Source organism: Festucalex cinctus, chromosome 16 (genome assembly GCF_051991245.1).
Source record: "Festucalex cinctus isolate MCC-2025b chromosome 16, RoL_Fcin_1.0, whole genome shotgun sequence".
NCBI lineage: Eukaryota > Metazoa > Chordata > Actinopteri > Syngnathiformes > Syngnathidae > Festucalex > Festucalex cinctus.
The window spans coordinates 8,277,446-8,287,783 of NC_135426.1; the positions used below are offsets into that span (position 1 = coordinate 8,277,446).

A 10,338-nucleotide genomic window follows, 5' to 3' on the forward strand; every position below is an offset into this window, starting at 1 on the left:
AGTTTAAATATGTCACACATGTCATGACACTCCCATGTTGCACTTAGTGTCAGGTAGAAGCTATGTGATAGCGGATGATTGAACAATGCCGCTGTCGCACTCATTAACTTCAGTCACATGTGGGCTGATAACAAGCGTGGAACACAGATGAAAATGTGTGAAGGTGCATGCCGACCCTAAACCTCTGTTAACCTTTCACCTGTCGGCTGAGGAGGATCCACATCATAAAAGTTTAGATAGGAGAAGAAGTAAAGGCAGACGGCCCCTGTGGGAGACAAATAATTGATCAAAAGCGGGCCATAGTGTGAGACGATCGACTTGTGGAGATTATGAAGCTGTAGGAATGTAGGCTACACAGAGAAAAGGCCTCGATAGTTATGAAAATAACACACTTGTCAGGAGTGTATGCACACTCCCCATCATCTATGATCCGATCAATTGTGGCTTTCTAATCCTCTTAAACTCAGCCTGTACGCCCCCGCAAGTATGTCTTGTTGACATTTTTTTTTTTTTATCTTGCTCTAATGCTTGTTCCAACAGGGAAGTGTTTTTTTTTCGCCCATTATAAAAACAACTGTGACATACTTGTGTGAAATATACAATAGACATCATTAATCCTATTGCATAACGGTGTAAGTCAGTGCAGATTCTTCTTTTCACTGTTGCCAGGCAGAATTCTTGGTTTAAAATCATGTGCGCCCACTAAAACTTGAGTCCTTGGAAATCTTGCCTCTGCTCACATCACAAGTTGCCAACACTCACAAATGGCGCATCATTATTGTCACTTTCGCTCAGCAGTTTTGATCTCATTTTGCGGCGATGATCCACTCGGATTGAGCAGCGAAATCCTCAAGTGATTAGCTCAGCCGTCCATCTCCTCTATGAACTCGGTGGCCTCGGACGGTAGGTATACCTGCATGATCTAAGGTCATTGAAAACATGCACAGGAAAACCTCTTTCCACGACGTCTGCCCTGTATGACACAAAACTGCTGACTGAATGTCACACTGAGATGCAGAATGTAGCGGTGGACGAGAGCTATGATGTTTGCACTATTTTCAGCGCGTTTCCCCGTGACATGACTTGACCTCTCATCAGTAATCACACGCTGCAGCAAAAAAGCTCCCTGTGAAGACATTTTGTCTCTGCCTCATCCCTCCCTGAGGTGTGGTGCTGATTTATGAATGAGCTGTTATGTAAGGAGGAAAAAAAAAGACTTGAATACAGGCGATGCATGGATGGAGGTGGAGGAGGAGGGGGCTTGAAAGTGTGTCTGGAATTCCAGTGACATGTTCAATTGGATTGCGTTTTTTTTTTTTTTTTTTTTTTTGGTAATTGTTGATTTGCAGCTTAGTGACAACACCTTTGTGCTAATCATTACTTGTGATAACATTATTCAATTTTCTTGACCGCTTATTCCACACAAGGGTCGCGGGGGGTGCTGGAGCCTATCTCAGATGGCTCTGGGCAGTAGGCGGGGTACACACTCGACTGGTTGCCAGCCAATCGCAGGGATGTCAACACAAGGGCTAAGAGTGCTTGTCCCTCTTTCACATTTGGAAAAGGGGTTAAGAAAACGTCAATTCACCAACTTCTCCACTCGGTGGTGCTATTCAGCGGCTATTCAGTTTATTTCTATTGCGCAAGCGTAGCTGTGGATTTGGAGCAGATTGGGATACCTTTACCTAATATTGGGTAAATTATTTTTGACCCAGCAAATTGGGTTGGGCAGGCACTGTTTGGGCATCTATTGGGTCCTTGTGAGTTTGGCGTAGCGGTCGAGCGAGAGAGGAAGAGACTAGAGAGAGTGACTGACCAGTGTGAGGGTCAAGACGCTATTGGTGACCCCTGCACGATCGGTGACGCGTATGCGCAGAAGATCGGCCATTTTTGATCGCCAACTACAGAGGTCCAAACACGTTCACACACGCAAAATAAAACAGACATTGCGAAAGGTCCAGAACATGTTTGTTTTCTGTTTATTTTTTAAATGAAATGAAACCAGTTTTGTACCCAACCATGTCTTTTAAGAAAGCTAGTTTTTGACACATACTGTGTTGGAGCCATATTACAGTGTTTATTATTATTATTGTTATTATTATTATTATTATTATTATTATTGTTATTATTATTATGCTTCTCTTCATGTGATTTCTGAGTTTGGCCGCATGGTGGCGCATGTGCCCCCAGGATTAAATGAAGATAAAAAATAGTATTAAAAATAAGAATAGGATGATTAATAAGAATTAATAAGAATAATGAATAGGATTAAAAAATACTTATTTACTTTAAAATGCATCAATAATCTAGTTTTTTTTTTTTCATGTTGTATCGTGTTTTTACAAAAGGCCGTTTGTGCCATTAAAAAAAAGTTTAGTTTGCGCTGCTCGTGTTTTGCAGTTTTAGCAATTATTATTATTATTTTTTTTTTTAGGTCATCCAGAGTTCACCTCCGTATTTGGTCTCTTCAACTATTTGGAAATCAAAATATATATATATATATATATATATATATATATATATATATATATATATATATATATATATATATATATATATATATATATAGAAATAATTTAATTATAAATAACGATGTGTGCATGTGCAGATTATTATCAACATTGTCATCTTTTGGGATCATAGTAACGCTCTTTTCTCAAAAAGAAATCACTGCATTTTAAATATCCATCCGTTTTCTTGACCGCTTATTCCTCACAAGGGTCGCGGGGGGTGCTGGCGCCTATCTCAGCTGGCTCTGGGCAGTCGGCGGGGGACACCATGGACCGGTTGCCAGCCAATCGCAGTTTTCAAATGGCACTTCATTTATATAGCGCTTTTCTACCTTACAAGGTCCTCAAAGCGCTTTACATTTTGACTACCCATTCACCTACTGATGACGCAGCATCAGGAGGAATTGGGGGTTCATTATCTTGCTCAAGGATACTTCGACGTGGTCACAATGGCATGGGATCAAACCCACAACCGCTGGGTTGGGAGACGACCACCATACCGTAATGTCAATGTTCTCGCTGAAAACAACCGTTTCAGCGAGAACATTGACATTACGAATTGTGCAATAGGGCCATCAAACCAATTCAGGAGAATAATCAAAAAAGGAAATCGTGTCTTTCAGCTTTCAAAAGTGATCACAAAAACAACACACACGCACACCTTGGAGGAATCGCTACATTTTGAGTGTGCACGACAGGGGGAAAAAATAAAATAAAATAAAATAAATAAATAAATAAAAATAAAAAAAAATAAAAAAAAAGAGTTAACAAATGATGCATGTATTAAAAGGACAACTTTAATGCATGATGATTTTGTACCAGTGTGCGCCTGGCTTTTCCATGATACTGTACAGTATATGAACAAACTAGGGCCCGACCGATATGCATTTTTTGAGGCCGATTCAGATTTGTGGCAGAAAAAAAAAAATGATTACAGATAAATCTGCTGATAATTTTAAATATGTCTAAAATTGCTCCCCCCATTCCTTTTCAATGGGTGTCACGCACGAACTTTCGCTATTAAGATTTACTTTGTTTTATACTTCATTGTTTTTGTCAAGTACAAATTGTTAACATCTGAACTTCAAGCCTTTTGCATTTTTACTACTCATTTCCATTATAAGCATGAACCTTTTTTTTTTTTACTTCTTTTTTTTTAATCTTGTGTTATTTTCACAAGTCTTGGGCCCTACTGGGATCTCGGTGATTGTATTTCTTGACATGTCATGTGGAAATGTGTGTTAAGAGTCGACATACATCCTTGAATTTTGAGAAAATAAATTCTTTCAATCCTGGAAATATCAACTTCAAATATAACTTAAAAGGACTATGACAAAATATAACAAAGTAAAATAATAGAAAATACTAAAATAATAACAACTGGGGGGGGGGGGGACAGAAGAACTACTGACTGCTCCAGTGAGTTTTGCCCTCTTGGGGGCAGTGTGGTCCCATGCAGCCATGGTGTACACACTAAAAGTGAGTACATTAGAATGTTACGATTGAATGTTATTAAAATAACTCGTTTTTCCACACATTGGGAAGAATTTGTGTCTTTGCGTAGTGTTATCTTACCTGTGGGTATGTGTTCCCACAGTACTGGTATGTGAATACTCATTATTTGAAGGGGGGTGTACTCCTGAAGTCGATGCTAATTTCCTGTTAGCATTTGGATGGGATTCTCCCTTCGCTTTTAGCATTAGTGCTAGGCTAGTGACATTTTAAAAGAAAAGAAAAAAAAGATAGATGTTTTGTATTTAAATATACCGTGGTTGTAATTCTTATTGTAAGGTTTAGTTTTACAGTAAACTCCAACTGGGGTGTCATTCAGCAGGTTAAAGGACGCTTAGGGACAACAGAATAACCAGAATTACATACGCTACAGTGCTACACACTTGCTAGTTGCTAATGCTACGCAAACAAAATAAAATGGTGTATTCAGGGTACTTTCACAGCGTCCGAAACGTCGGTTTTCTTCAATTATAACATTTTAAGGCGAATATAATCGACCATTTGGCCAAATTGGCCAATTGTTTTGGCAGATGTTTGGACAATAATCAGCCGATTAATCGGTCGGGCGCTAGTAGAACAAACATTATTCATCTTAAGACTGTAGTGAGGAAGGTGTCATTCTCTGGCCATGCATTTAAATAGCAACACAAGGGAAGGCTAGGGGTGGAAAGGGAGGGAGGGGTGGAGAGGGAGAAAAAAAAAAAAAAAAAAAAAAAAAAAAAGGGTAATACACATGAAACACATCTTACAAACGAGAAAAAAAAAAAAAAAAAGTCACCCCCAAAGGTCTGCAACAGTAGATTTCTTTCAAATAGATGTGGACTTATAATCTCATTTTGTCCGTCAAATTCATGTTGACAGTTAAAGGAGTACATGTCGTGGATCACATTCAGACGCCAGTGCTGCTACTGTGACGGTGGTCGTTGTTGCAGTTTGCGTACATCCTGGTCCATGCTCGGGCTGCGAAAAAGACGAGTTGGTGAAAAATGATGACGGGTTGCTAGTGAAAAAATTGCAGCCTTTTCAACTTAAAATGTATGTTCTACTACATTGTGATGTTGACTTAAAAAAAGAAAGAAAAAAAGACCTGTCTCAATGGCGGCGCTTTCACTCTTCTTCCACTGCTCGGCGACGTCGTTTGCCAGGGGGTCATCTGGATTGGGAGCGCTTAATAATGCCTGGATAGATAGCAACACTGTGCGGATTTGCAAGGCCGGAGACCACTTCTCTAGAGGGGGAAAACCACGGAGGAAGGGGAACAACCTTTAAAAAAGTCACATCCAAGAAAGCGACATGGCGGGAGGAGTAAGATGCTCGCGTGTACCTTTCAAAATGTCTAAACATATTCTCCCCAGTCGGTCGACGTTTGGATGGTAGATTCTGGTCATGAATCGCACTTTGGGGGCTGCCATGGGGTACTCCTCCGGGAGAAATAGTTCAAGTTTAAACGTGCCCCCTTCGAAAGGCGAGTCTTTGGGTCCCCCGATGTATACGTGGAAGTAGCGTGCGTTGCCTTCGTCGGGCGTCGCCGTGATGCCGGGTACGGGCTCCTGCAGCAGCCGCTGCGTCTCCTGAAGACGGGTCAGACGCAACTTAGGGATCACCGCACGGAACGCGTCATGTCCCGGGGACAGTATCAAAAAGATGCCACATAAGAGGGGTTTATGAAATGTATACGGTAAGGCTGGGCAATAAATCAAATTAATTTGATTAATTTGTCCATTTAAGGTACCACAATGTGAAAATTGGCTAAATCGTGAAATCGAGGTACTTATAAATACACATCAGCAAAAGCTGTAAGTAGCTTCTTTTTTTTTTTTTTTGCACAAGCTATGTGGCATTTAAGTTATGCAAAATCTATAAGTTACTTTTTTTTTCCCCATAAGCTATATATGGCATTTAAGTTGGACAAAAGCTATGAGTAGCCTTTTTTTGCACAATCTGTATGGCATTTAAAGTTATGCAAAAGCTATAAGTAGCTTTTTTTTGCATAAGCTATGTATGGCATTTTAGTTGCGCAAATCCTATGAGTAACTTTTTTTTGGCTCATGCTATGTGGCATCTAAGTTATGCAAAAGCTATAATCAATCAAAACTTCAATCAAACATTATTTATATAGCACCTTTCATACATTCAAAATGCAACTCAAAGTGCTGAACATCCATAATACAATGAAAAGTAAAAAAAGAAAAAGCCTTAAGTAGCTTTTTTTTTTTTGCACAAGCTATGTATGGCATTTAAGTTGAGCGAATCCTATGAGTAGCTTTTTGCTCAAGCTATATGGCATCTAAGTTATGCAAAAGCTATGAGTAGCTTTTTTTTTTTTTTGGAAAAATCTATGTATGTTAAATCTACGTTAAAACTGATTCAAAATCAGTGTGCGTTATTGTCTGAACAAATTACACAATATTTATTTTTGAATTAATCAAATCTTGTTTTTTTTTTTTTTTAACTTTTGATTAAAATCGATTGAAATCGTAATCGTCCAGAATGAGATCGAAATTTTATTTTGTGGCCATATCGCCCAGCCCGAGGAAACGGTTATCTTTGACGATTTGCAAATCATCAGCTGATAACAGGCTTGTTTGACAGCCAACGGTAGGGTGGTAAACTTCTCAAGATAATGCAAAGAAAGGTCTGGATTGCGATTGGCAGTGGTGGAAGTTAACAGCTGGTAACGGCTAGCTGATCAAAGTATCGAATATTTATCAAATATTTTATCATTTGATTTGTATGGATATTCTTCGCTCACATTCCATACTATATATAACTTCTGATTTAAAATACTAGTCAGCCACTTACTGGATTTATCTTTTTTGTATTGACAATTCTAAGATGACGTCACAAGTCAAAAATGGCGGTCAATTTCCTGGAACGAAAATCAGCCCGCTCATTGACGAGCATTGGACGTTGGATCGTTGTAATTTGATTTGTGAGGATTTTGATTTCAAATGTGATGTTGTTTGACGATGGTTACTTAGTATGATTGTTACAGGCAAAAGCAATACAATCCGTCGTTTGTTTTTACCGTGTAAAAGAAGCATTTGCATTGCGTTGCATTGGGAAGTATCAGAAATGCCCGGATGTTTGGAATTGTCACTCGTCACTGATTCGTGATAGTGTAGTACAAGGCAGTCTGGGCTTGAGTCAGTGTTAAAGAATCACCGAATTAAAATACTTATAATTTTGAATTTGAAACAAGAACATTTCTTGTTTTTTTATGAACGCTTACGACTCCTATGTTACTTTTAGTGTCATTATGGTGATAGTTGTAGAGTTAAGTACTGTTTTTAGGTAGTACTTGGTTTAAAAACAGTGACAACTCAACATGAATTCGACAGAATGATTTGAGCTTTTCAAAGTGCTAAACAGCAACAAGGAAGCGGATGTTAGATTGCGTTTGTCAGTTAGCTTTGTTACACTAATAATCGCCGTGAAATCCTGCCAAACTTGATTGAAAAGGCTGTAGTGGTGGAGTAGGCTGGTGGGCCTGGGCCAGTCCTCCCCAGTAAACTATCCCGACTGGGCCTTCATATTTAACGTGGAATTAAACTTTGCTTAGCAATGTTAAAATATCAGCAGTTATGTGAAGGCAACACAGTTGCTGGCCTGCCGAATCCAATTCATATTCATAGGTCCATTCGAAACGTGTCATTACATCCGTGTTCACACCGGATGTTCACGAGTTTATATTTCAATGATAAATGTTTAAAGTATATATAATCTGTCGTGGATGAGTGAGCGTGAGGGAAGAGAAGTGGCTAACAAAACATTTAGGCGAGACAAGCAGTTAGCTGCGGAGCTAACCGTGCTAACGTCAGGGTCTGCGTCCCGAGGGTAGCAAAAAATACGCCTTCTAAATATCACCGCGGCGACCCCCACGCGAATGCGATTACCACCCACGTTCAACGGCGTGTCGCTGGCGTGTACCTTGATAATCCTACGAGGCAAACCGGCCATTTTGTGTTGGCTATTTTTATTTTTTTGCTTGATATTTTAAGCAGAACAAGTCGCCTTCTCTTCAGGCTGGATGGCTTGAGCTGCCTGGGCGGGGCCCACCACGCCCGCTTCCGGTTTCGCGTGACGTCACATGAAAAAATGCGGCCTGTCAGGATCATCGGCTTCCTTGGGTTTTCGATCACCTCCGTTTTCTGATTCAACACAACTGCTTGTAAACGCGAGTAAAATGAGATTTAATAAAATAGCACAAAATTAACCGTACTTCTTTCTATACCGTGCCGTTCATGTTTTTGTTCTATATTTTTTCCTTCTTCCTCAAAACATGGATGAAATCTAGGTAAGATTAAAAAAAATAAAAACAGGTGTTGCATACTGGTATATCGCAGTTAATAGTCCAATTATGCAACATTAATATCTCTAAAATTTATTACAATTTGTGAATTTATATTGATAAGTTATAATATACCTAATATGTGCAGTGTATGAAACAACTGCTGATATGCATAAAAGTAATTCCTTTTTATTACTGAAGAATGTCAATAGGCACAGTGCGTAACATAACATTAGCATGGGGATCCTATTTGAAAAGCAACTTTTAAATTCATTTTTCAATCTAAAATTGAGCTTTTACTCGACTTTGTTTCGTAATACTAAAATTCTGAAAGTAAAATCAAGGTTTAAAAAAACAACTGTTGGGGGAGTATTCATTTATGTTGAGCAAAAAATTTTTTGCATCTGAAATAAAAATGTAATCGATTGTTAAATCACCCAACGTGGAGGAGTGTGGAGGAGCTGCTCCTCCGCGTTGAAAGGAGCCAGCTGAGGGTAGTCGGGTATCTGGTTCAGATGACTCCTGCAGGAGGAGAGGAGGCCCCGGGGACGACCCACGACATGCTGGAGGGACCATGTGGCTTGGCTGGCCTGGGAACCCACAGGAGGAGCTCGTAAAAGTGGCTGGGTAGAGGGAAGTCTGTGCTTCCCTGTGAAAGCTGCTGCCCCCCGTGAGCCGACCCCGGATAAGTGGTAGTTAATGGCATAAGGATGCAATGGATTATATCACCCCTCACACTGGTTCTTAATTTTTCTTCACCTTCAAAATGGCTGAGAGTGATTACTGTATTTTGAACTGCTGACAACAAATTTGACAGATCATGACAGACTAGGAACAAAAATGTACACTCAAAGCAAAATAATATGCACATATTTGGTAGTTTATTACATAGCAACATGGTCATAAGATATACATATTAACAACTATCTGTCCTTTGGCGTGTTCTTCTTCATGCGTCTCATCCGGTATCTGTAAACAGCGGGGGAAATCAACAGAATGCACATTTAAAAAGATTTGATTCCCCATGTTAGTGTGCATTTTGTGTTGACTTACTGTCCAACTGGATACCATCGGTGCTTGGTGGTGAAAAACATCTTGCTCAGCTCCTCAATGGTGGGACCCGGTTTATCTCTCAGCACCTCCTTGCTGAGGTGGGCCTTCAGCACCTGCTCGTGGGTCTCGGGCGGGCTGCACAGCGTGTCGGGCCTCTCGATCGGCTGCAACAGAGCAACGAGAAGGTACATTCGATAACAACGCAATGACTGTAATGTGAGTTATGTCGATTGTACTGTATTCCCCTCCTACCTGAGTGAGCTCATAGGGAATGTCCACAGTTGGATGGTAGCAAACAACGGTCTTCCCGTCTGACGTCAAACCGATCTCCACATCACTAATAAGCACAAGAGACTCAACCGATGGCAATATATTACAGTAAAAACAACACAACATACCTGCAGTCATCAATGGAAGGACCACGGATATTGGACCCTTCTCGAACTGGCATTAAACAAGCTACAAAACAAATTGCGAGATTACATTTATAGTTAAGATTGGTTAGTTTGCTATTAAAATGTAAATTTTCAGTATTACAAGTGTTAACGCCAACGTCTAGGTTAGCTACCGTTAGCTTCACTTGCAAGCGTTGAAGGCCTACAACATACTGTAAATACAAACGTAAATATTACATTAATATGAAAAACATAATTAGTAATTACCTTGGACATGCGGTAATCTGCTACAGTAGGCAACTCTCCTTAGTAGACTGTTTATTTTGCTCAAGTGACCTAACGCCATGCTGCTACTTCCCCGTGTACGTCACTATGTTTCCGGGTGAGGAGGGTTTACATTCGTTCCGCAACACATTTCGTTAAAAAACAAACAAACAAAAAAAACGACGGTTTTTAAGTTGCTATATAAATATAATTGGATCCGCATTAAAAATTGTATTTTTAATAATCACAAATTTAATTGCTAGTGAAAATGGTAACCAATTTAATGAAGCGATGTTGCTGCTGCGAGCCCACC

At 39.7% G+C, this 10,338-nt stretch overlaps 2 protein-coding genes across 3 annotated transcripts; both read right to left on the reverse strand.

The window, feature by feature from the left end:
* Positions 1-3,285: 3,285 nt before the first annotated feature.
* ube2nb (ubiquitin-conjugating enzyme E2Nb) lies at positions 3,286-8,103 on the reverse strand. Of its 2 annotated transcripts, none has more exons than XM_077500558.1 (4): positions 7,953-8,103; positions 5,347-5,593; positions 5,110-5,250; positions 3,286-4,982 (listed from the first exon to the last, which is right to left on the reverse strand). In XM_077500558.1, the coding sequence occupies exons 1-4, from the start codon at positions 7,980-7,982 to the stop codon at positions 4,912-4,914; spliced, it is 489 nt and encodes a 162-aa protein (XP_077356684.1). In that variant the 5' UTR covers positions 7,983-8,103; the 3' UTR covers positions 3,286-4,911. The 2 variants fall into 2 exon arrangements, with proteins under 2 accessions (XP_077356684.1, XP_077356683.1); XM_077500557.1 differs by having other exon boundaries at positions 7,926-8,088.
* A 1,069-nt stretch (positions 8,104-9,172) lies between these two features.
* Positions 9,173-10,162, reverse strand: mrpl42 (mitochondrial ribosomal protein L42). Its single transcript, XM_077500407.1, has 5 exons — positions 10,029-10,162; positions 9,765-9,825; positions 9,619-9,703; positions 9,367-9,530; positions 9,173-9,282 (listed from the first exon to the last, which is right to left on the reverse strand). Exons 1-5 carry the CDS (start codon positions 10,105-10,107, stop codon positions 9,237-9,239), a joined length of 435 nt encoding a protein of 144 aa, XP_077356533.1. The 5' UTR covers positions 10,108-10,162; the 3' UTR covers positions 9,173-9,236.
* Between the last annotated feature and the right edge of the window lie 176 nt (positions 10,163-10,338).

Excerpts from the sequence above, each read along its gene's own strand:
- mrpl42 (XM_077500407.1), bottom strand. The coding sequence starts at position 10,107 with ATGGCGTTAGGTCACTTGAGCAAAATAAACAGTCTACTAAGGAGAGTT. Across the intron at positions 9,826-10,028 it reads CAGATTACCGCATGTCCAAG|CTTGTTTAATGCCAGTTCGA; the intron begins GTAATTACTAAT and ends TTTGTTTTGTAG. Across the intron at positions 9,283-9,366 it reads CGATGGTATCCAGTTGGACA|ATACCGGATGAGACGCATGA; the intron begins GTAAGTCAACAC and ends CGCTGTTTACAG.
- ube2nb (XM_077500557.1), bottom strand. The coding sequence starts at position 7,982 with ATGGCCGGTTTGCCTCGTAGGATTATCAAGGTACACGCCAGCGACACG. Across the intron at positions 5,594-7,925 it reads CCAGCGACACGCCGTTGAAC|GAGACGCAGCGGCTGCTGCA; the intron begins GTGGGTGGTAAT and ends ACCCGTCTTCAG. Across the intron at positions 4,983-5,109 it reads AAGCGCCGCCATTGAGACAG|CCCGAGCATGGACCAGGATG; the intron begins GTCTTTTTTTCT and ends TCTTTTTCGCAG.